The 22,996-nt window shown below is 41.1% G+C and overlaps 1 protein-coding gene across 1 annotated transcript in view; it reads right to left on the minus strand.

Annotated features, from left to right (window-relative positions):
* The window catches only part of PTCD2 (pentatricopeptide repeat domain 2), a 78,076-nt gene that overhangs the window by 9,595 nt on the left and 45,485 nt on the right, over positions 1-22,996 (minus strand). Inside the window, exons 5-8 of the mRNA XM_073624392.1 lie at positions 12,775-12,853; positions 9,232-9,323; positions 5,326-5,439; positions 1,661-1,735 (exon numbers count right to left, since the gene is read on the minus strand). Of these exons, the coding sequence (XP_073480493.1) occupies positions 1,661-1,735; positions 5,326-5,439; positions 9,232-9,323; positions 12,775-12,853 (360 nt within the window). The remainder of the gene's footprint in view (positions 1-1,660; positions 1,736-5,325; positions 5,440-9,231; positions 9,324-12,774; positions 12,854-22,996) is intronic.

The following is a 22,996-nucleotide window of genomic DNA, read 5'->3' on the forward strand; positions in this document are numbered from 1 at the left end:
CCGTGTGTAGAAGTTCTCAGTTTAACCATTTAAAGACTAAATCTTTTCTGACATTTGTTGCTTACAAGTAAAAATCCAGTATTTTCTGCTAGAAAATCACTTGGAACCCCCAAACATTATATATATATTTTTTTTAGCAGAGACCCTAGGGAATAAAATAGCGGTTGTTGCAATATTTTATGTCACACGGTATTTGCGCAGCGGTCTTTCAAATGTAATTTAAAAAAAAAAAATACACTAATAAATTTTAAAAAAAAAACTAAGCAGTAAAGTTAGCCCATTTTTTTTCATCCAGAAGTTTTGATTACCTGTTTTTGTGTATTTAATATTTAAGAGAGGTTTTTTTTTATATTTTTTTTATCTAAATTCTACATACAAGTGAACTGATTGGAGGTTTGTTTTGTTTAATAAATGTTTAAATGTAAAAAAATTTCCGTATCACTGAAGGTTGCTTTCACACTGGAGCGGGCATGCATTGACGGTAAAAGACTGCTAGTTTTAGCGGCTCTTTACCGTCATTTTAGCGGCGCTATTCGGCTGCTAGCAGGTCGCTTATAACCCAGCTAGCGGCCGAGGAAGGGGTTAAACGCACCCCTGAAGCGCTGCTGCCGAAACGCTTTGCAGGCGATTCGACAGCGGTGCGCATTCATTTCAATGGGCAGGAGTGGTGGTGTACACCGCTCCAAAGATGCTGCTTGCAGGACTTTTTTTAATATCCTGCCAGCACATCGCCTCAGTGTGAAAGCACTCGGGATATCACACTGAGACTGCAGGGGAGCCGTTTGACAGGCACTTTACAGGCGCTATTTTTAGCCCAAAAGCGCCTGAAAAACGCCCCATTGTGAAAGGGGTCTAACTGTTAGATTTTATGAGATGAAGGTAAAAAAAAAAAAAAAAAAATCGGCCTAATATATCGGCCCAAAAAAAAATCGGCATCACATATCGGCCATCGGCCACCGCGATTTGTAAATATCGGCATCGGCATCGGCCAGAGAAAAACCCATATCGGTCGACCTCTACTCCAAACTGTTTCTCACCATTTTATCTTTTATGTGACTGGTCTCTGCAGCAGATTACCTATGTGCTGAGTGACTGCTCACCTACTCATAACAGGCAGCAGTGGTAATCACTGCCTGGTGTGGGCTTAAAGCTGGCTATACATGGATCGAAATGTGGCCAGTTCAACAGAATTTTGATCCAGGTATGGTTGTACACAAGTCGATCAATCTATCTCTTGTCGGGTTTTTCCCAAATGATCAGTGCCACTGGGTATAGCTGGCAACACTGATTCTTGTATTCCGACAGTGGGAAAAGCTCCCCGCTGTCAGAATACAACACAACACCACAGCGGGAGGGATTTCCCCATCCACATCAAATGTATGGATGGGGAATCTGATTTTTTTTTAACCCACTGGTACAGTTCCCCAAACACTTACAGTGATTGCAAATGCTCTTAAAAAAAAAAAAAAAAAAAAAATAATAATTTAAAAAAAAAAAAAAAAAAAAAAAAAAAAAAAAAATTAAAAACAGGTTTATACTTACCTGCTCTGTGCAATGGAATTGCAAAGAGTGGCTGGAAACCTCCTCTTCTCAGGTCCCCAGCGCTGAGGAAGAAATAGCATGATAGTACAATCTGCTGTTTGTGGCTAGCTTTACTTACACCCAAATTGCAGCAGAGTGACAGGTCTTTTTTCACAATCCTGTTATAAACAGATGAAGCTGTTACGCAGTCGCCCTGTTAACAGAAGAAAAACAAATTTCGGAATGAAAAACTTTGTCCCCATCACACAGTACCCAATGTGGTTGATTTACTAAAGGCAAATAGTCTGTGCACTGCAAGTGCAGTTGCTCTACATCGGAGGGGAATATGCAAAAAAAATAACAAAAAACAAAAAACAACACACAGCATTTTCGCTTGCACATAATTGGATGATGGAAATCAGCAGATCTTTCCCTCAGATCACAGGTGCACTTGCAGTGCACAGTATATTTGCCTTTAGTAAATAAACCTCTATGTCTCACAACAGACCTCTAAAAATGTGTCAGTGCAAAGTCATAATGCCAAAATTTGAGGTGTCCGCTCTAAATACTCAATGCCAAACAGAATCAATCATATAATTAGGCACAATGAAAGTAGTTTTATGAATAATTAGAATTTCTATGAAAACTTGGAATTCTCTCTATGACTTGTAGTGGTCAGTCACATTCAACTGGACTGTAATGTTGAAGTGTGCTGAAGAGGTTTTCAGCTTCTTCAAGCCACTTCCCCAGTTCTAATCCTCTATAACTGGGTTATGCACAAAAACACACTCAGCGATCTAGTGGCGTTTTCTAGGGATCCACCACTCCACTGTAGCACACCTGGTCTCATACCACCATTTTCTTCTGTCATCAGGGGCCTGGCTTTATCTTTCGGGATCTTGCAGTCGACCTCACGATGATGTGCATGCACCACCATCAGGAGGCTGGCTGCAAAAACTAGAGAAGCCATAGTACTCTACAACCTCCTGGGGGAAGTGTGGGGATGAAAAAAAAAAAAAAAAGCATTAAAAAAAAGTAAACAAAAAATACCCTAATTGTGTGAGAGGAAGGGGACAGTAGGCGAATTAGAAAAAGTGGATAGGAGTGGGAAAGGTCTGCTTTAAAAGGCGAAGCTCACTTTTTTTTTTTTTTTTTTTTTAAAGAACAGCAAAATGTTTTTACAGGTAAAAAAACATAAATACTGCATTTATCAATTTTTTTGCTTGGAGCTTGCAGAGCATTGGAACTACAGTAATTCATATTCTATATGATTGATAGTAAAATAGAAAATCTATTTTTGGTTAACCAGTTTTCCTATTCTTGCAGTACAGCGCAGGATTTTGAGGACTTGGGTATTCATGACTGTTTGGGTTATGCTGCCACCTTCAGGTAAAAGCACACTGGTCAAACCCTGGAATGCCCTCCACCTCATGTTGCGCAACAGACAAGGAAGAAGCTGCAGCGGAAAGAAATTCATAGATCAGGGAAAACGGATACCATAGAGAGTCACTAGTGCAAGTACCATAAATGCTTGAGGATCTCTGCTTCGTGACACAAACCTGTCCAGTTTGTTGTTGAATCTGGATGCCAGTGGATCCACAGCTGGAGTCCCCCACACCGCAGACAAGTCTCTGCAAAGAACTCTTGAGTGAAAGGCTCATTTTCCCTGCTATCAGCAGCTGAATTCAGCTTCTGATGATTGAGAAAATCCACCTGCCAAATTTTCAACACCTGGAATATGCATGGCAGAATGGACCTGAAAGTGCAGTTTTTCTCCAGACAAGATCAAGCTTCCTGCACAGCGTGACTTCTAGTCTCTTTTTGGTGGCTGATGTATGCCACAGCCGTGGCACTGTCTGACTGCACCCTTATGGGAAAACCCCAAAGCTAGACAGACTAGAGTATAAGAGCCAGCCGAGTCGCCTGAAGTACCAAGATAATGATCAGCAATTTCTGCTCCTCTGACAACCTTGTTCCCTGAACCAGGAGGTTCTCCAGAACACCTCCCCAGCCCATTTCTTCGAGGGGAAGGATTTCTTGGTATTCAGCATCAGCATGGATTTACACTACTCCGGAGCCATCCTAGTCTTGGGAGTCAGAAGCGCTGGCAGATACAAGGAGTCAGGATGTTTGTCCCAGACCAACAGTAAATTGAACTGCAGGGCTCTGGAGTGAAACTGGGCATAGGAAATCACCTTCCACATCGAAGGCGGTTACCATTTTCTCCAGCACCTTTATGCAGGCTAAAATTAAGGGACTTTCCAATGACTTCAGGAAATCAACTCAGGGCTCAGGGACAGACATTTCTCCTGTGAAACTGGTACCTTCGCCCATGTCATGTTGGGTACTAAGCCATTCCAGACATTGTGTTGGATCCAAGGCCAACATATAAAGGATTAATACCCAGCTGAACCTCTCCACTTGTACCGTCAACATTTGACATCTGTTCTGAGCCTACTGCTCTTTGACAGCAGGTCATCCAGATACCCTCACAGTGGGGATATCCCAGGTTCTCAAAACCCTAGAACTGGAGCCAACACCTTGGTAAACACTCTGGAGGCCAAGGACATTGGAGGAGGAAGATTTCACCTAAATTAGGAGACAGCAGCACAAGAGACACACCACACTGATGGGGATAACCTTTGCAACGATTTTTTTCTCAACCTGGGCTTTAAAGGCTTGGCAAACTCCCACTAAAAACCATTGCAGGTTGCAGAGCCACGCCTACATTTACTGGGACAGTCAGATTCTTGTTCAAGTAGGAAATAGCCAGGTCAACAGCATAGGGTACTAGTGAGCAAAAAAGATTAAGCAATGAAAACAGCTTCTCTGGGTGGACCCAATCGGCATAAATCACTTCTTGTAAGTGAGGGTGCACTGGAAAAGACGTGAGATTTTTGTGGGCTGCCAGGACCAAAAACCAGCGACTTTAGTTTAAGGATTCAGGCAGCAGTAATTTAGGGTTTATAAGTACCACATGTGGCCTTCTGTGTTTGAGACAGCCTTAGACCCAGAGATTCCTCCTGGGAGGACTCATCCACAGAGGATTCCTAATCAACAGCTTCCAACTCTTCCTCATTCTAAAGAATTTTCTCTGATACCTCATTCTCGCTTAACTGGGAAGCAGGGCAAAGAGCGCCAACGTTGGCTTCCCAGGAATTTTAAGTCTGAAAACAACTGAAAGCTGTTCACTCAGTTCCGATAAAGCCGCAGAAATGTCTCCATTTACAGAAAGGAAGTGGAGGCTTGTCCACCTAAATCAGTGGAAATACCAGATAAGGGTAGGGAATCAAAACTAAGCTGACCCTTTGGAAAGCGACTGCAGAGAAAACTATGTAGGAGGCACTCCCTACTTACTGAGTCCACTGTGTCCTGTGATGTATGATTAAAGTGCAAGTAAACCCCCCCTATCGTTTTCAGCCAAAGAAGCTGCCATCTTTGCCTCTGTTTAAGCTACAACTGTCATGATGCTGCACATGTGATCAGTTTAGAAACCAGCCATTGGAAGGCTTGACAGTTTGGTTGAGAGCACAACCAATGGTAGTATTACATTTCCTGCACATGCCGGAAATGAAACTGTTTTATGGATGGGTTTACTTCCGCTTTAAGAAATATCTAAAAGATTACCTTCATGATTTAAAGTAGAACATTGGCAAAAGCACATGTATAGAAAAAGAAATGTTTAGAACCAATGTCAGAATTTTAATGCTGTATGTATCCCTTTTCCTGAGTTATTGCCTACACAGAGCAAAAAGGCATATTTAGACAATAAAAATGACCCAGGTTAAGAAAAATATATAAAACCTGTTTTAAAGCAAGTGCAACTACAAAACACAAAGCGAGTCTTGTGTGTATAATTCCATTCATCGCAGCTTCCTCAAAAAGAGTGGTACAGGTCTCCAAGGATCGTGGGTTGTTCTGTAAAGAAGAAAGAAAAACAAATACATTACAGAAAATGTCAGATAAACAATACTGTCAATAGTGTGCTGCAAAGAAAAAAATATTTTACATGCCAAAACATGTATTTTAAAGTAAAACTTTTTATTTTTTACTACCCCCAACCCCCCCCCCCCCCTTTAAAAAGATGAAAAAAGTTTTGAAATTATCTTTGTCTCATTTTTTTACTTCACAGAAACCTGACATTTTAACAGGGGTGTGTAGACTTCTTATATCCATTGTATGTCTGCTTGATCTACAGTGGGATGAAAAATGTTGCAGGAGGGGTGGCTATCAGAATTGTCACTTCAGCTTTACAAGACTGTAGCTCATACTACACCTAGCCACATCTAGCCCTGCCCACTGCTTTCTGGATTGACAGCATGGTCTCTTCTGCGGAAACCCTCCCACTGTAAACTGCAGTGTCTGGGAGGGGAGAGCATGTGAGAAACAAATGGAGGATTTGGAGCAGTTAGAGGCTTTTGCTTTACATAGCAAAATGGATTTGGGACTTATTTAGACTGTCATACGGGAGCTTTTAGTTGTAGTTGGATGCCCCAGCTGTCTGACTACAAAAAGCCACTAGTGGAAGTTCCGACATCCAACTTAGAATAGATGGGGAAATTGATTGATTTTCTCTTATTCAGACTGCGACAGCTAGATGTAGCAGCTGCTTTCATATCATACAATACCAGACTGATGTATTATTGTGCACGACAGTTGTGTTCTAAGGGTACTTTTAGTCAAATGTTTCATAAGCATCAGATCTATTTTAACCACTTGCCGACCGGCTACCGCATATATACTGCGGCAGGTCGGCTCTATTGCACAAAATCACATACCTGTATGGAATTTCGTGCAACAGCCACTGGGTGGCGCGCACACACTGTCAGAGGTATGATGATTGAAAACAGGGGATGCCAATCGTTCCCCAGAGAGGCAGAATGGCGATCTGCCTATGTAAACAAGGCAGATTGCTGTTCTCACAGGGAAGTCCTCTAACTTTCTGCTGTAAAACAGCTCTATTGCACAAAATCACATACCTGTATGGAATTTCGTGCAACAGCCACTGGGTGGCGCGCACACACTGTCAGAGGTATGATGATTGAAAACAGGGGATGCCAATCGTTCCCCAGAGAGGCAGAATGGCGATCTGCCTATGTAAACAAGGCAGATTGCTGTTCTCACAGGGAAGTCCTCTAACTTTCTGCTGTTTTACAGCAGAAAGTTAGAGGACAGTAATGAAAGATAAAGACCTACAGTGAAGAGACCCATAAGACTCTTCACTTGACAGAATCAAAAAAAAAAAAAAAAAAAAAAAAAAAAAGACTGAATAGGTAACTGTGTTAAACTAACCACAATTAACCACATTCAGCAGACACTTGCTGACACCTATTGGACAATTAGTTTAAGCTTCCATTTTAACCCAGAGATGCTCTCCACAAAGGGTTTTCCAGGTAATTTACCAATAATTTTGGTCTCAAAAAAGCAGAATGTTGTTTCAAAAACAAGTCACTATTAAAATCACAAACAGCCCTATTTAACAAAAGTTTGTTCATCTGGTATTGTGTTTACTGGTGTTCATAGATGATATACAGAACCCTAGGTAGACACAAGGGCATAGTTTTGCAAACACAGCTGCTATGAGGATACAGCCTTGCTGACAGCTTCTAAAGCTGAACACAGATCACATATACATTATTTTTACATTCCTGGTTTGTGTAATAGCCAGTGTCCTTCACCAGCCACTCTACTCTATGCCCATTTTGGCAAAACAGCCATTAGACAAGATATGTAAAATGATGTTCGTATTCAAAGTTGAATATTACTTTACATCCCATTGCCATAATAGATACCCTGCTCAGTCAGTGCACTGCTTTTGTCGAGGAAGATAGCTGTCAACACATGGCAGATGTTCTTCAGTGCTGTGATGTTAAGGTCAAAAGGTTGACGACTAGATATTCCTTTCTGTTTAAATACATTTTTATTGAAGGTTTGTAATATTGAAGTAACCTAAGAGCTTGCAGCAGTCACATTAAACTGAATAGTATATCACCAGAAAATGAATACATACAGCCAAGGATCTCTATACAACCGAGTTGTGCAAGTATTACTTGAACATAAATACATAGCACTATACAACTGCGGCTGAGCCTGACCAACAGAGACTTCTTCAGTATGCAAGAGAAAGGAGCCTTTGCAGGGAAATGGTCAGGTGATGTAAAGTGGTTCTATGGCTAACACATCATGCATGGGTGGTGGGTTTAACATTATATATCTATGAGGCAAGGGTCGTGAAGAAAGTTGTTGGAGGAAGCAGTATAAAGAGGTCAACCGGTTGGGAGAAAAGCCAAAATGAAGAATAGAAAAAAGGAAATGATTTAGATGGGTAAGGTTATTAACCAGTATAACAATGGTAGGGGTTAGGGAGGAAACCAGGGAATAAATCCATGCCAACAGTCAACACAGATTGGGTCAGTTGTGGGGATGATGCATGCACAAGGCCAACAAGGACTACTTGAAAATAGTCCTTGTTGGCCGTTTCCCTTTTCTCTGGAAAAGGGAAGTGTTCCGAATTATTCTTTTCATGGATGCTGTGTACAAGTTCATTTGAAAAGGCATTACACCCGAAGTCTACCATCAGCAAAATGCAATTAGAACCAGACAATGGTCATTCAGTCACAGTCTCTTGTTGTGGACCATCCCCATCCCGTATAGGTAGGGCAGATCAAAGGCCACAAATGTAATTACACAATAGCTTTGAAAATCCAGTTAATTTTACCCCCCCCCCCCCCATTTTATTTCTTTGGTCTTGTGATCGCTCTTCTCTTTCCAGCACACCATGATACAAGAGCGGGCAGAGCTAAATCACAGGGTGTCACATGTCCTGTGATATCGCCTTAGCTATGAAACTTACTCTCTTTTCATACCATTCAGAGTGGAGTGCGCTGTCAGTCAAGCATCCGATGCACCTAGGGGGTGGTGCACATGCCTGACACCATACTCTGCGTGCAGCTTGGGCCACACTGTGAGAATGAGAAGAGCAATCACATGACCTAGTGATTATTAAGCTAAAAGGGGAGCATGCACACTGTGGTGGCAACATTGCAGAATTGCAGAAGCTCTATGAGCCTGCAGATCATTGTCACTAAGAAGCAGTAAGCCCAGGTAAGGGAAGGATTACTACTCTCTGTTATAGGAAATGATTATTAGAAAAAGTAACAGTACAGATTGTTAATAAATAGATTTAGGCTTTTTGAGATTTACAAGTCACATTTTACAAAACGTCCACACATTTTGGGAATTGGGGTTGTACTAGGCCAGCAACAATGTTTAGGTAGGTGGTACGCGTCAAGTAACATCCACATGATCTTACTTGTGCTTCTCTTACACTAGCCATTGAGAATCAAGTGGTAAAGTTCATTGCAACCACCTTTAGTTGTACCCCAAAACTGAACTGTACAATTGTTACACTGGGGACCAACACTTTGTGCTTATGGCTTAAGCCATCTAACATCTCTCTGACCAATCTACCAAAGGCCACCTTCTACATAATTGATATTCAAATAATTTTGTTCACGGCACCCCATGAAAACAGCCCCCCCTTGTCCTGGCAATTACAAATAAGTATTTAGTCTTTTAGGTCATGCTAGATACAGTACTGATTATGCAGTTCCACAAAATCACAATGGTAATAGTGATGCTACACAGAATATTGGTCAAGGTGTATATAATCTAAAATGCAATGGCTAAAGATGTGCATATAGGACTTACCAGTTTATAGCATATGGCAAATGCCAAAAGATATGTGTCTTTGCTTAACCTCAACCACTGGATTTTCATCTTCAGCAGTACCTCCAGAGCTCCTGTAAAACGTAGAAGTGATTAACAGATCTTCTCCAGCAAAGTAATCCTCCCCCAGATTCAAAATTTGAGGTACTGTAAGGGGACTTTAATGGTCTAAGTTATCCACAGAAAATAGATAATAAATGCCCAATTAGGAATGAAAAGGGGGGGGGGGTCTGGGACAATTATGAAGGTTGGGGATGCCACCAAAGTACATTGGCAAACTTGGCAGATTTGGAAAACAGACTTGTGAACGGCCATTTCTTTGAGCATTTAGCAGTGTGGAAGGTGTCGGTCTGGCCCCCACCCTCCTAACTGCATTGATGTAACCCTCATGTCACCATACAGTACTATTACCATGTATACTCAGGAGATCCAACTCTGAACCACTGTACAATCTTTCTATAGGCATGCAAACTGCTGTTCAAAACCTGTTTTCATAGAGAAAATGTTCTGACTTGGTTTGCCCCTGTAGTATTCTTCTCCTCTGCTCCATTCATCACTTGGCTAACATGTTCAAGACCAACTCCAGGCAAATTTATCATCTAGTAAACTGCTTATTCTGTGTGGGGAACCCCGCAACTGTGCCAACTTTGAATAAAATCTCCTCAACATACTTACTATTATATCTTATATTTAGTTTAATTTAATAAAATACAATGTAGTCAAATTTAAAGGCAGAATTGCAGTCTCCTAAATTGTGCAACTGCCCTCTCAAAGAATACATATGGGAACACATAACGGTCCATTTATAAAATAACTACTATATGCAGCCACACCGGTGTCGCAAATACTGGTAATGTTTGTAACTTGTGTGAAATGTCATTTTCAATAGGTTGCCTTTTGCAGGGCGAATGTGGCATTTTCTAAATCTCGATCTTAATAGAAAAAAAAAGTCTTAAAGACATTCAACCGGAAGGGTTAAAGAACATTTGATCAATACAGAAAATAGCCTAACACTAGAGATTAAAAACATTCCACCAGAAAAGTATAGAATATGAGGGTGACCTCCTCACTTGTGAATACACTATTGTAGAGACAGAGCTCTGTTTTACTTTAGGCGATCTGCTACTCATCTGCGATTGGGTTATCAAAACAACAGATGTTCTCTGCAACATTCTATCACGTATAACAGTTCTCTCTGCAGTAGCCGATTCATCACACCATCCGTGACGCCCCTGACAAAGTCAAATATATGACAAAACGCACCAGAACCAGACGTGCCGTTACCACGCTCTCCGGCCGTTTACATGACCATCGCTGCAGCCATTCTGGATTGATCACATGCTTATTTTAAACTCTTTTACCTTTAATAAACATAACTTTTATACAGTATTATGCTTTGAGCTTTTATGTTCCATACATGTTTATATAGGGAATGAGACCTTGAGCTGGAGTATGCCAGGATCGTCAGTATGTATAATTATATATATATATATATATATATATATATATATATATATATATATATATATATATATATATATATATATATATATATATATACACATACATACACACACACACACACACACACACACATACACACACAGTGGTTTTCAAATTTTCTGAATGCACGTTATACTTGTCATAACGGTTATATTTGTCATTTTTTTAGAACTGCGTTTTATATACAATTACATCCGTAGGGGGCACTGAAATCTCCATCCACTTTTCCCTCTCTCCCTTAGAATCCAATGTGGAAATGTACTGTACATATGCCCTGCGAAAGGCAATGAACAGAAATAAACAGATGCATACATTTCCCCCCCACCCCCAATACACATAGGCCTGATTTTTTTGGCACGCCTTGATTCATGGCCTTCGTGTAAATAATCATGACCTTTCCCTTGAAAGTGTAAAATATGTATGGGGACTGCAGTAAACATTGAAAATGGAATTTCTTCCAGAACGGTTTCTATTGTTTTGGATAGAAAGGGTAAAATATAGAACCTGCTCTACTTGGGAGATCCCCCCGACTTCCTGTCTTGGCGGCTACACAGGAGGGGAGGAAACATCTCTCCAAATGAAACAAAACCACAGCCTGGCAGAGGCTCTAAACTGCTGCCATTTCTACCTAATGTTTTGTGTTATGAGCTTGCAGGAAGTGAAAACACAAAACTCCCTAATGGCAGCACAGACAGAATAAGAAATGTCCCCAGCAAACTTTCCAGCTAGTCAGCACAGTCAGGCCTATTTAAGTGGTTGTATGTAAATGCAAACCCAGTTTAACATATTTGGCATCATATCTTGCTTTACACCAGCCCACACACTAGGTTGCCATCCACTGTGTAGGAAAAGTGGGTTGTCAATGCTGGGCATGGTTTACATTTTTTTTTTATGATGGGCACTGACAGGCATCACTGGTGGGGCTGATGGGGCTGCACTGATAATCACTGCACTGATTATCAGTGCAGATCAACCCTTTCAGGAGAGCCGCTTATCGGCTCTCCTCTAATCACGCGCCATCAGCTGTCATGATTGGACACAGCTGATCACGTAGTAGAGAGTCTACATCATAGGCCCTTTACCATGATCTGAGATGCGGTGTGTCCGAGCGACACACAGCACCACAGATCGGCGCGCACAAGTGACCTGTTCTGAAGGACGTCATATGAAGCCTATTCAGAACAGGAAAGCCACCACCTGTTCGTCATTTCGCCAGTGACTGGGCCAAACACCCCTCACTTCTAGAAGGAGGTGGCCCCCACACAACTCTCATAATAAATGAATGACTTTAGTTAAAAATGGATACATGCACTTTACTGGAATGAACCAATAGCTATATGTAGTCTTAATTTAAAAGCGGAGTTCCACCCAAAAATGGAACTTCCGCTTTTCCGGTCCCCCCCCTCCGGTGTCACATTTGGCACCTTTCAGGGGGGAGCAAATACCTGTCTAATGCAGGTATTTTGCTCCCACTTCTGGGCATAGATAACTGAGCCACCCGTGGGTATCTACACCACTTCCCGTCCCCCCCCCCCGCTGTATTTTGGGAGACACACAGGTATCCGGAAAACAGCAGGGACCAGTGGGATAGTGCAGTGCTAGTCGCGCATGCGTAGTAGGGAACCAGGAAGTGAAGCTGCAAGGCTTCACTTCCTGATTCCCTTAACGAGGATGGCGGCGGCAGCACCCAACAGCCGAGGGATAGATCGGCTTCGGGTGCCGAAATCACGGGCACCCAGGACAGGTAAGAGTCCATATTTTAAAAGTGAGCAGCTGGCGGAACTCAGCTTTAAGCAGCTCTCTGCTGTCCCGAGTGTGATTATGTCCTACAGACTGCAATGTAGTTATACTGTCTTCCCTATCTTTTTCCTTTAATTGTGAGCCCAGACACTGACAGGTGTAGAGAGATGTGGGAAGAACAAAAATACATACATACATACATACATACATACATACATACCATCCACCCTTCAGCTTTGTCCAACAATGTGATCTGACAAACATTACAGCAGGTCAACTTACTTTCATACTGGCCATGTTTGTACAGCATGTCCAACAGTATATTGTATGATGAGTAGTCAGAGAACACCCCTCTGAAAGACTGAAAAGGGAATAAAACCAACTGTAATTATCAATCAAGGAGGGTAAGTTGAACTAAAAAAGTCTGCCTCCTGTGAAATTGCTGGAGGCAGATTGTCGCACAATACAGTTTCAAGCAATCCTATAAAAAATGTTTTAAAGCCTGAGCATACTAGATAATAAACACTTTAAATAGTATGATCTGGTGTAGGCTAAAACAGGATACAGATTAGAGCGAGTAAAATACATAGAAGGCCTCATGCATTTTGGTGCCGACTCATGGCAGAGGTGCACTGTCCACCCCGCTGCCAGCAGCCAGGAAAACATTAGGGGAGGCCGAATGGTGCACCGAGGAGTATTAAGAATTGGGGCAGTACGCACTCAAGGATGAACAGCTGGAACGCAAGCAGTCTGCGTCCTTAACATTCATACCCGGGGCATATACTGTCAAACATTCATATTGGTGCAACATACAGCCTCATCTAGCCGCAGCAGCATTCAGCCTCTCAGAGTTTTACAGGCTGCTGAGAGCGGGGCTGGACGGCGCACCTGTGCCTTCCTTCCCTACCAAAACACTGTGGTCTCGTGCACCGAGGATAAAATGCCCAGTGTGCATTATAGCATAAAGCTGACTTTTAATCTCCAGATATTTTGCCTTTCTTGCCCTCCTCCACCACATCAACATGCTAATTAAAGCCATAATAAATCCAAAACCAAGAATACAATATATTGCAGCTTACCAACCATTAAATGTGGTGGATGCATTATTATTTTATTTTTTTTTTAAACACAGTAAATTTTTATTTGGTTTAACAAATTTACAGGGTCATACAAGCAAGAAACATAAGTAGTACAAGAGTTACAGTACTCATAAAAAAGGTACATACTGCATAATATAAGTTCAATAAAACGTACTCAATAATTCGTCCAAATACTTCAAGATTCATGAAAAGCGCTATATGATAGTGAATTCATTCAAAGCCAATAGCTTTGTGTAAGATTCGTTCAGGTTAATACCAATCACTTCTGATAGATTGGGTGCCAACAGTGACTTCCACTGTCTTAGAATTAGGGATCAGGCTGCTAGGCATATATGTGCGATAACCTGCCTGTAGACTTTTGTGAATTTATCTATCCCTAGATTAAGTAGGGCCAATTTTGGGCATGGGGGGTGGGGGTGGGGGAAGAGCACAACTGTATAGGTAGATAAAAGTTTAACATTTTGCCTCCAAAAAACTAGTTAATGCGTGGCATTCCCAAAGAAGTGTAACAAATTCCCCACCTGTCCGCAATTGCACCAGCAGAGGGGCGAGTAGAAAGAGGAAAATTTTGCCAACCTAAAGGGTGAGCAATACCATGGATTTGTGATTTTGAGTGTCATTTCCCAATGTGACGCGCAGTTGGAGGCCTTGAAGATTGAGTAAAAATCGCTCCACTGGTTGGGGTAAATGTAAGTGCAAGATCCTTTTCCCTTTTATGCATTGGGCTAGATTTACAGAAGATATGTTTGTTGTGCTTTACAATAGGATATTTGATTAAAAAGTGTAGTGTGCGGATGGTTGTAAATATTGCTGGCCTAGGTAGGGCAAAATTCCTCCTCCAGTTTCTCTATAGTTTTGCGATTACCCTGTTTGTAAAAATTCAGAACTCCTGATATTACACATTTTAGGAGGGGATTAGCATCCAAGATGGACATCATGGTTTCAAGACTATTCAATGGAAGCGATACTACAGGTGATATATCATAAGATGCATGGTGTTTAGATAAGTATCTCCAAGCTCGAAGGGATACTTGTGTGGGAAGGGGCAGAAGGGCAAGATCCCAAGGCTTCCACATATCACTTAGGAGCAGCATATGTAGGTTCCCAGTAGATTCAAGGACTGTCTCTACTTTTACCCAGAGGGGAGTCTCCTTATTTAAAAACCAATACTTATTCTGATCAAGATGTACAGCCCAGTATTAGTCCAAAAAGTCCGGCACCTACAAGAAGTCTGTTTAACCACTTCAGCCGTGGAAGATTTTATCTCCTTCCTGACCAGAACACTTTTTACAATTTGGCACTGCGTCTCTTTAACTGACAATTGCACGGTCACGCAATGCTGAGCCTGTACCCAAATTAAATTTGCGTCTTTTTTTCACACAAATAGAGCTTTCTTTTGGTGGTATTTGATCACCTCTGCGGTTTTTATTTTTTTCGTTATAAAACAAAAAAAAAAAAAAAAAGCGTGAATTTTGGGAAAAAAAACAAAAAAACAAAAACCTCACACACAATATTTTTTACTTTTTGTTAAAATAAATACCTCCCAATTTTTTTTACAAAACAATTTGTTCATCAGTTTAGGCCAATATATATTCTTCTACATATTTTTGGTAAGAAAAGTAAAATAAATAAATCGCAATAAGAGTATATTGATTGTAGATGCTATAACTTTTGTGCAAACCAAACTATGGGAAAGATTTATGGCATTTTTATTATTATTATTTTTTTTTTTTACTAGTAATGGCGGTGATCTGCGATTTTTAGCGGTATTGCGATGGAAAAATTGAACACTTTTTTGGGGCCATTGACATTTATACAGTGATCAGTGCTATAAAACAAACGATATGTTTCCTCTTCCCTAAAAGCGCAGGGATTTGTGTGTGCGCGCGCACGCACACACACACACACACACACACACACAAATCCCCGTGCTGACGATCGCTCGTGGCCGGTGGCGATCATGCCTGCCGGCCACACGTATCGGGTTCCCCGCCATGCAGCGAGCCTCCGCGCCCTCTGGTGGCTGAAAAAGAGAAGAATGTACCCGTACGGGATTTCACCCAGGGGAGCCATTATGCCGCAGTATATCTGCTTGAGGCGGTCAGGAACCGGTTAATGAGGGTAGAGCTCGCACATCTCGCCCTCTTTCCCCTCCCCACAAACTTGCGGAGGATACTTGACAGGGTTGATAGTAGAGATGTGCTGAAACACATTGGCCGAAAGTGGTGTTCTTTGCATTCAGCCAAAAGAAAAAAAAGGGTGCAGATAATGGCACAGAAAAGGGGGCGTCATCCTAGCGCGCCTCCTCTGTGTCATGCAGAGTGGCAGTCTCCCTCTGAATTGTTCAGCAGCCGCTGTAACAAAGTCCCGTCTAATGTGATAGACGGCACACTGATCCAATGCCGGGAAATTGAATCAGTGTGACGTCTAACATAGGAAGCCGGACTTTGTTTCTCCGCCCCCCGGTCAATGCAAATCCAGCTATGTGACACAGTGGGAAATCGCTGCTCTGTCTGAGCCGAACACTGGCAAAGCTGCATTTATCTCTTGTGTTATGTCTGCAGTCTCTGAACATTTCCTCTACTATGTCTGCAGTCTCTGACCATCTCCTGTATCATGTCTGCTAGAGGTACACAGAATGGAAATGTTGTTAATACTATTAGCAATGTGTTTAAAAAGGGGTTGCAAACCCTCTTTTTTTTTTTTTTTTTTTTTAAATAACAAACATGTCATACTTACCTCCACTGTGAACAAAGTGGCCCGGATCTATCTCTTCTGGGGTCTCCCGGTGGTGCTATCAGCTCCTCCACGCATCGGTAAACCCCTAGGAGAAGCGCTCTCCCTGGGGGGTTACCATGCGGGCGCGCTCCCAAGTCTGGCTTTTGCATCCATAAACACAGAATGCCAGACGCGGCCCTGCCCCCACGTCATTGGATTTGATTTACAGCAGCGGGAGCCAATGGCTGCGCTGCTATCAATCTATCCAATCAAGAGCCGAGACAATGGGGAGAGAGGTAGAGCGCGTCTGCCATGGGAACAAACTGGCTCAGGTGAGTAAAACAGGGGGGCTGGTCAGTGTCAGAAGTTTTTTCACCTTCATGCATAGAATGCATGAAGGTGAAAAAACACAAAGGTTTACAACCCCTTTAAGTTTAAGTAAAAGATTGCAGACATGATACAAGAGATGGTCAGAGACTGCATTTTTTTAAAAGCTTTTCTTGCACTAAAAAGGTGCCAATAATGGCCAACAACAAATTCATATTAAATTTACATGATATTAATTAAAAATTCGAATATAATACAATTCTATATAAAAATAGAAATTTTTCGGTTTTCGGCTAACTGCATTATGCATTTTCAGTTTGAGCACCAACATTTCCATTTGGTGTACCTCTAGTTGATAGGTTGCATAGTTGGAATCGGTACTGGGAGGTCCCTGAATAGATAGAGGAGCTGGGGAAGAATATTCATCTTAACGGCTGCTAGCCTACCACACCACAAAAGCTCAAATTGTGAGATGCAATGCAACTCATCAGAAATTTTGGCAATCAGGGGCTTCATATATTAGAAGACACTAGCTGGGACATGCCGGCCTTAAGGGTGATACCTAAATATTGTATAACATAAGATGAAAAATCCGTGCTTAGAACTAAGGGGCAATAGGTGTGCAGCCTACCCTGCTAGGTCCCCAAAAGGAGACTAGAGTGTGAATAAAAATAAAATTAATAGTAATATGGCACTACCTATATAAAATAAACAAACAACAGACCCATATCATTAATGTGGTGTGAAATACCACTAGGTGATCAGATAAAAATGTGCAACTAATGAATGCGATAAAAATGGTGATCAGCGACAAGCCTAAATTGCTAGAATCGCTATGCAGTAAAAAGGCAACAAGCCTAAATCGCCTATGTAGTGAAAAGATAAAAATGTGCAACTAATGAATGTGATAACAAATAGTAACCAGTACTAAACAGTGATCAGCGACCAGCCTAAATCACTAGAATCGCTATGCAATAAAAAGGCGATAAGTCTAAATCGCCTATGTAGTGAAATGTGCTACTTTGGGAATATATACCACTACCAATATCATAGAATAAGCGAGAGACAGAAGTATAATACACTAACCATAAGCGATAATGGCAGTGATAAATACAAGTAACTATATCTAGAAAGAGTGATACTCAAAAACATATACAAATATTCAAAATAAACCCCAAAAAATACCACAAAAACAAAAAGGAATCCAGTCCCAATATATGTGAAAAATAGATGTGAGATGTACATAGATAGACCAAGTCCAAGCTGTAACATCCAAACTCCTTCAAAGACCAATAATTCTTAGATGCTTGGTGACTTCCTATTGTGACTATGAACACAGGAAAAATCCAGATGACTTTGAGATGAGATAAGGGCTCCTATAGTGTAGTGTCAAAAATTTGGAAAGTGTTTTTATTTAAAATAACCAGTGGGGGAAAAAAAAAAATATAAACAGAATCTAAAAAAAGTTTAAAAAAATATAAATAAAAACAATCATTCTATATGCTGAAATATCTACAAAGAAGATATACATCTACGGGAGAGTGATAGCTCCAGAGCCGTGGTTCCTGTTAGCGGCATGCATGTCAGCTGCGTTCCACAGGCTTCCTAAACCGCTATCACACCCGGAAGTGACGACAGTACTTGACTCTGCCTTGTGTACGTTTCGTTCTCAAACGTCTTCTGAAGCGGTGCCATGTACCTAATCTCTACGCCCTTTATAGGCCAGCGGCCACGCAGGACCCACCCACACCACCATTCCTATACTAATAGCTTGAAAAAAACTGACAGTAAGTGGAAGTAGAAAATAAAATACAGAGTGTGGATGGTGACTCGGGAAAGCCCCTTAAATGAGAGATCAAAATTAAAAACCTGCGCCGCTGTTAGCCCATACAAGAGGAAACAGTACAGAAACATTAACACACACATAATATATATAACTGTAATTAAGAAAACATCCGTATGATCATGTGCTGCAACATAGATAGTCCCAAAAAGGGGCAAATGAGCTATGTAATTAGCCATGATATCTTAATCAGTAATAAGAATATTAGGGGAAGGAACCTACAACTTGAGTGATGTCCAATTCTCAGATGAGGAGATGAAAGTTTTGGACTTAGGACTAAAATTTGCGCCAGATAAACCACTGGATAAATTTGAGGTCTTTATTGACCTGCAAAAATTCATGAGGAAGCTTAATTTGAAGAAGCACTTTGCACTTAATAAAGATACCAGAATTATGGAAGATGCACCATATATACAGACTAATCTAAAAAACAACTCAATTTTCAACCCTAAAACCCCAGGGAATCAATGCATGGGGGCATTTAAAAAGATGGTGGAAGATGATCTGGGTAAACTGGTAAAGAAGAACACCAGAACCAAAAATATCTGGAACACCATTAAACAAATGGGAAGAAAAATGGGAAGAAAAATGGAGTAATAATACGACCGGCAGATAAAAGGGGGGTGGGGGGTGGTGTAGTCATACTCAAGAAGGACTACAAAGAAGAGATGGAGAAGTTATTGAAAGTGGAAAATACGTATAAGATGCTCAAAGGCTATCCTAAGAAAAAATATGAAAAGAAGCTGAAGAAGTTTGTGACTAAAAGGGAAGGTATTGGGCATCTTGAATGACAAAGAAGCTGAATACTTGGTATCAAATTCCACTAAGACCCCGGTGATCTATTGCACACCCAAGATCCACAAAATGTTGGAGAAACCACCCGGGAGACCCATCATCAGTGGAATCAATTCAGTCTTTGAGACTAGGAGAATATTTGGACACATTTCTCAAACCGATGGTAAAGGGCAAATCATATCTAAGGGATAGTTCACAACTTATTCGAGATCTGCAAAATATCGAAGGAGTGGAGAGCTACATACTAGCTACAACTGATGTGAATTAATTGTATACAAGTATAATACAACAAGATGGGCTGAAGGGAGTAGAAAAAGCATTACACGAAACAATGGGAATGAAACAACAACAGATTGGGTACATCTTGGAAGGTTTGCAATTATCCATGGAATGCAATTATTTCTGGTACAATAAAAATTATGTACAAACCAAGGGGGTAGCCATGGGGACACGCTACGCACCAAGCATGGCAAACCTTTTCATGGATATGTGGGAAGAAGAATATGTGAATAACAGGCGGATACCCCAGATAAAATTGTAGCGGAGATATATAGACAATTTGATCATATTATGGAATGGCACTGCTGAATCCTTTGAAGATTTTATCAACAATCTAAATACGAATAGATATGGCATTTCGTTTACAGGCAAATGGAATTATCAAAACAATAGATTTAGACCTGGAGATCTTCAAAGAAGGCGATCGTTTATGCACTAGAACGTTTTTTAAAGCAACGGATCGTAACGGATATATTCCTACATCAAGCTGCCACTACCCTAGGTGGAAAGGGAATATCCCTAGGGGTCAATTACTGCGACGGTGCAGAAACTGCGACTCCTTGGAAGACTTCGAAGTGCAATCCAACATCGTGATGAAACGGTTTAAGGAGAAGGGCTATCTACAGGAGAATCTAGACAAAGTAAAGCTAGAAATAATGAAGATGGATAAAGACAACCTTTTCCATAAAAAAAAAAAAAAAAAAAAAAAAAAAAACAGAAAAAAGGAGAATTATAACGATCTTGCCTTCATTACAGGGTTTAACAATCAATATAAATCCTTTGAGAAAATTCTGAGGAAATACTGGCCCATCCTGAAGGAGGATCGGGTACGGTCTGGAATTTTGCCTCCAAAACCAAAATTCATATATAGAAGAGCACCTACCCTTCGGAACCTACTTGTTCACAACGTGATTCACCCCCGAAACCAGTCAAGATTTGTCCAGAACTGAAAGGCTTCTACAAGTGCCAAAAAGGTGCTTACCTTGTAGAGTTAGTAAAAAACACGCAAGGAAAAGGGAAACATTCAAGTCTAAGACTGATCACAAAGAATACAAGATAAAAGATCTAATTACATGCCATAGTACTCATGTCACCTATGTGATCGAATGCCCATGCCACCTTCAGTATGTGGTTAGAACCACCCGCCCCCTTTATGTTCCCATAAGGGAGCACATTAACAATTTTAAAAATGGATTCCCGAAACACAACCTCTCGCGACACTTTGATCTGGTGCACCACAGAGACCCTTCAGGTCTCACATTTTATGGAATTGATATAGTTAAAGACCATTGGAGAGGTGGCAATAAAACAACCCTTCACAAAATGAAATGAGCTGGATCTATCGTTTAGGCTCCCTTGCCCCTAGGGGCCTGAATTTAGATATAGATTTAAACTGCTTCATAGCCAATCCATGAAAGATCTACTCATAGTGGGGGTATACTTATGGGTGCTCGATTAGCTTTTTCAGGTAATTGTTAGATTAATAACCATTATCTGCATCGACTGGATGGTATATATGGGAGGGTACAGCTGATTGATGCAGATTTTGATGCAGGAATTATAACTATTTTTGCACGTACCATTTTTTATTTCAATAATCTTCCTCGCTATGGAGTCTGTCTTGAACTGATCACTAGACCAGTGTATGGTCACACACCAGATATATTTATTTGGTGCATCTTTCTGGTATATCTTCAAAATGAGCAACTGAGTGTTTTACCGGGTAATATCAGGGTTTGTCCTGTTTTTTTTCCTCTTATTTACACTCTTTTTTTCTCTTATTCATGTTCTTGTTTCCCTTCACCACCAGGGGGAGTTTTTTACTTAAAGCTATATTGCTGTGTTTTTGCAATACCCTCAGGTTAATACTGATTAAGATATCATGGCTAATTACATAGCTCATTGTTTACATAAATGTATGACTCAGAGGGTTGGCCGTGTCATTGCCAACATCCCTTGTAATTTTTAGAACTAGATGTGTACCTCAAAATGGGATTTTAAGGGCAATGCAGAAATTGGCAGTGTTGAATTATAGTTAAAAAGAAGTTTATTGATACAAAAACGAATAGGATATACATGAACATACACATTGATCTAGTTAAGAATAATTATAAAAACATCAGATATATGGAAACATATGATGCATCCTACTGCTAGTTACAAGTACCACCCCCGATAGGTGTGATGGCGTCCTGATAGCAGATTTCCAACGCGTTTCAACTTATTGTAAGGATAAAGTCTTCCTCAGGGAGGGACTGCATCACATTATTTGCATTTAACTGTGAAAAATCGCTTTCCCAGTGCTGGCAGGGGTCCTAACACGTGATTGTCAATGCTGCTCAAATATCCTCTACGGGATGGCCTGGTATATTGTGAAGAAACCAGTATTTGGCAGTCGTGATAATTAAACAACTTAAATTGATTGTGTCAGGTGTATTGTTCCAAGTGGCAGGGAGCTCCGGTCCTGGAGTACCTCTCTGTAACAAAGCCAGTTGTTAGCATTCCACAACTGGCTTAACTAGATCAATGTGTATGTTCATGTATATCCTATTCGTTTTTGTATCAATAAACTTCTTTTTAACTATAATTCAACACTGCCAATTTCTGCATTGCCCTTAAAATCCCATTTTGAGGTACACATCTAGTTCTAAAAATTACATAGCTCATTTGCTCCTTTTTGGGACTATGTTGCAGCACATGATCATACGGATGTTTCTTAAAGAGGGAGTCCACCTAAAAAAAAATATTAAAAGCCAGCAGCTACAAATACTGCAGCTGCTGACTTTTAATAAAACGGACACTTACCTGTCTAGGAGTCCAGCGATGTCGGCAGCCGAAGCCGAGCAATAGCTCGGCTGCCGCCGTCGCCATTCTCGGTTAGGGAATAAGGAAGTGAAGCGTTGCGGCTTCACTTCCCGGTTCCCTACTGCGCATGCGCGAGTCGCGCTGCGCGTCCTAAGTGGTCCCCGCTATCTCCTGGGACCTGTGTGTTTCCCAGGATACAGCGGGGGGGGTGTAGGAGGGGGCGTGACTCCCGCAGGAGTCTATTCCCGGAAGTGGGTGCAGATCCCTGTCTTATACAGGGATCTGCACCCCCCTGAAAGGTGCCAAATGTGGCACCTTAGGGGGGGAAATCAGATGAGTGGAAGTTCCACTTTTGGGTGGAACTCCGCTTTAATAACAGTTATATATATATATTATGTGTATATGAACGTTTATGTACTGTTTCCTCTTGTATGGGCTAGCGGCGGCGCAGGTTTTTAATTTTGATCTCTCATTTAAGGGGCTTTCTCGACTTAGTCACCATCCACACGCTATATTTTAATTTTCTACTTACACTTACAGTCAGGTTTTTTTTAAGCTATTAGTATAGGAACGGTGGTGTGGGTGGGTCCTGCGTGGCCGCCGGCCTATAAAGGGTGTAGAAATTAGGTACATGGCA

The sequence above is a fragment of the Aquarana catesbeiana genome, linkage group LG01 (genome assembly GCF_042186555.1).
Source record: "Aquarana catesbeiana isolate 2022-GZ linkage group LG01, ASM4218655v1, whole genome shotgun sequence".
Classification (NCBI taxonomy): Eukaryota; Metazoa; Chordata; class Amphibia; order Anura; family Ranidae; genus Aquarana; species Aquarana catesbeiana.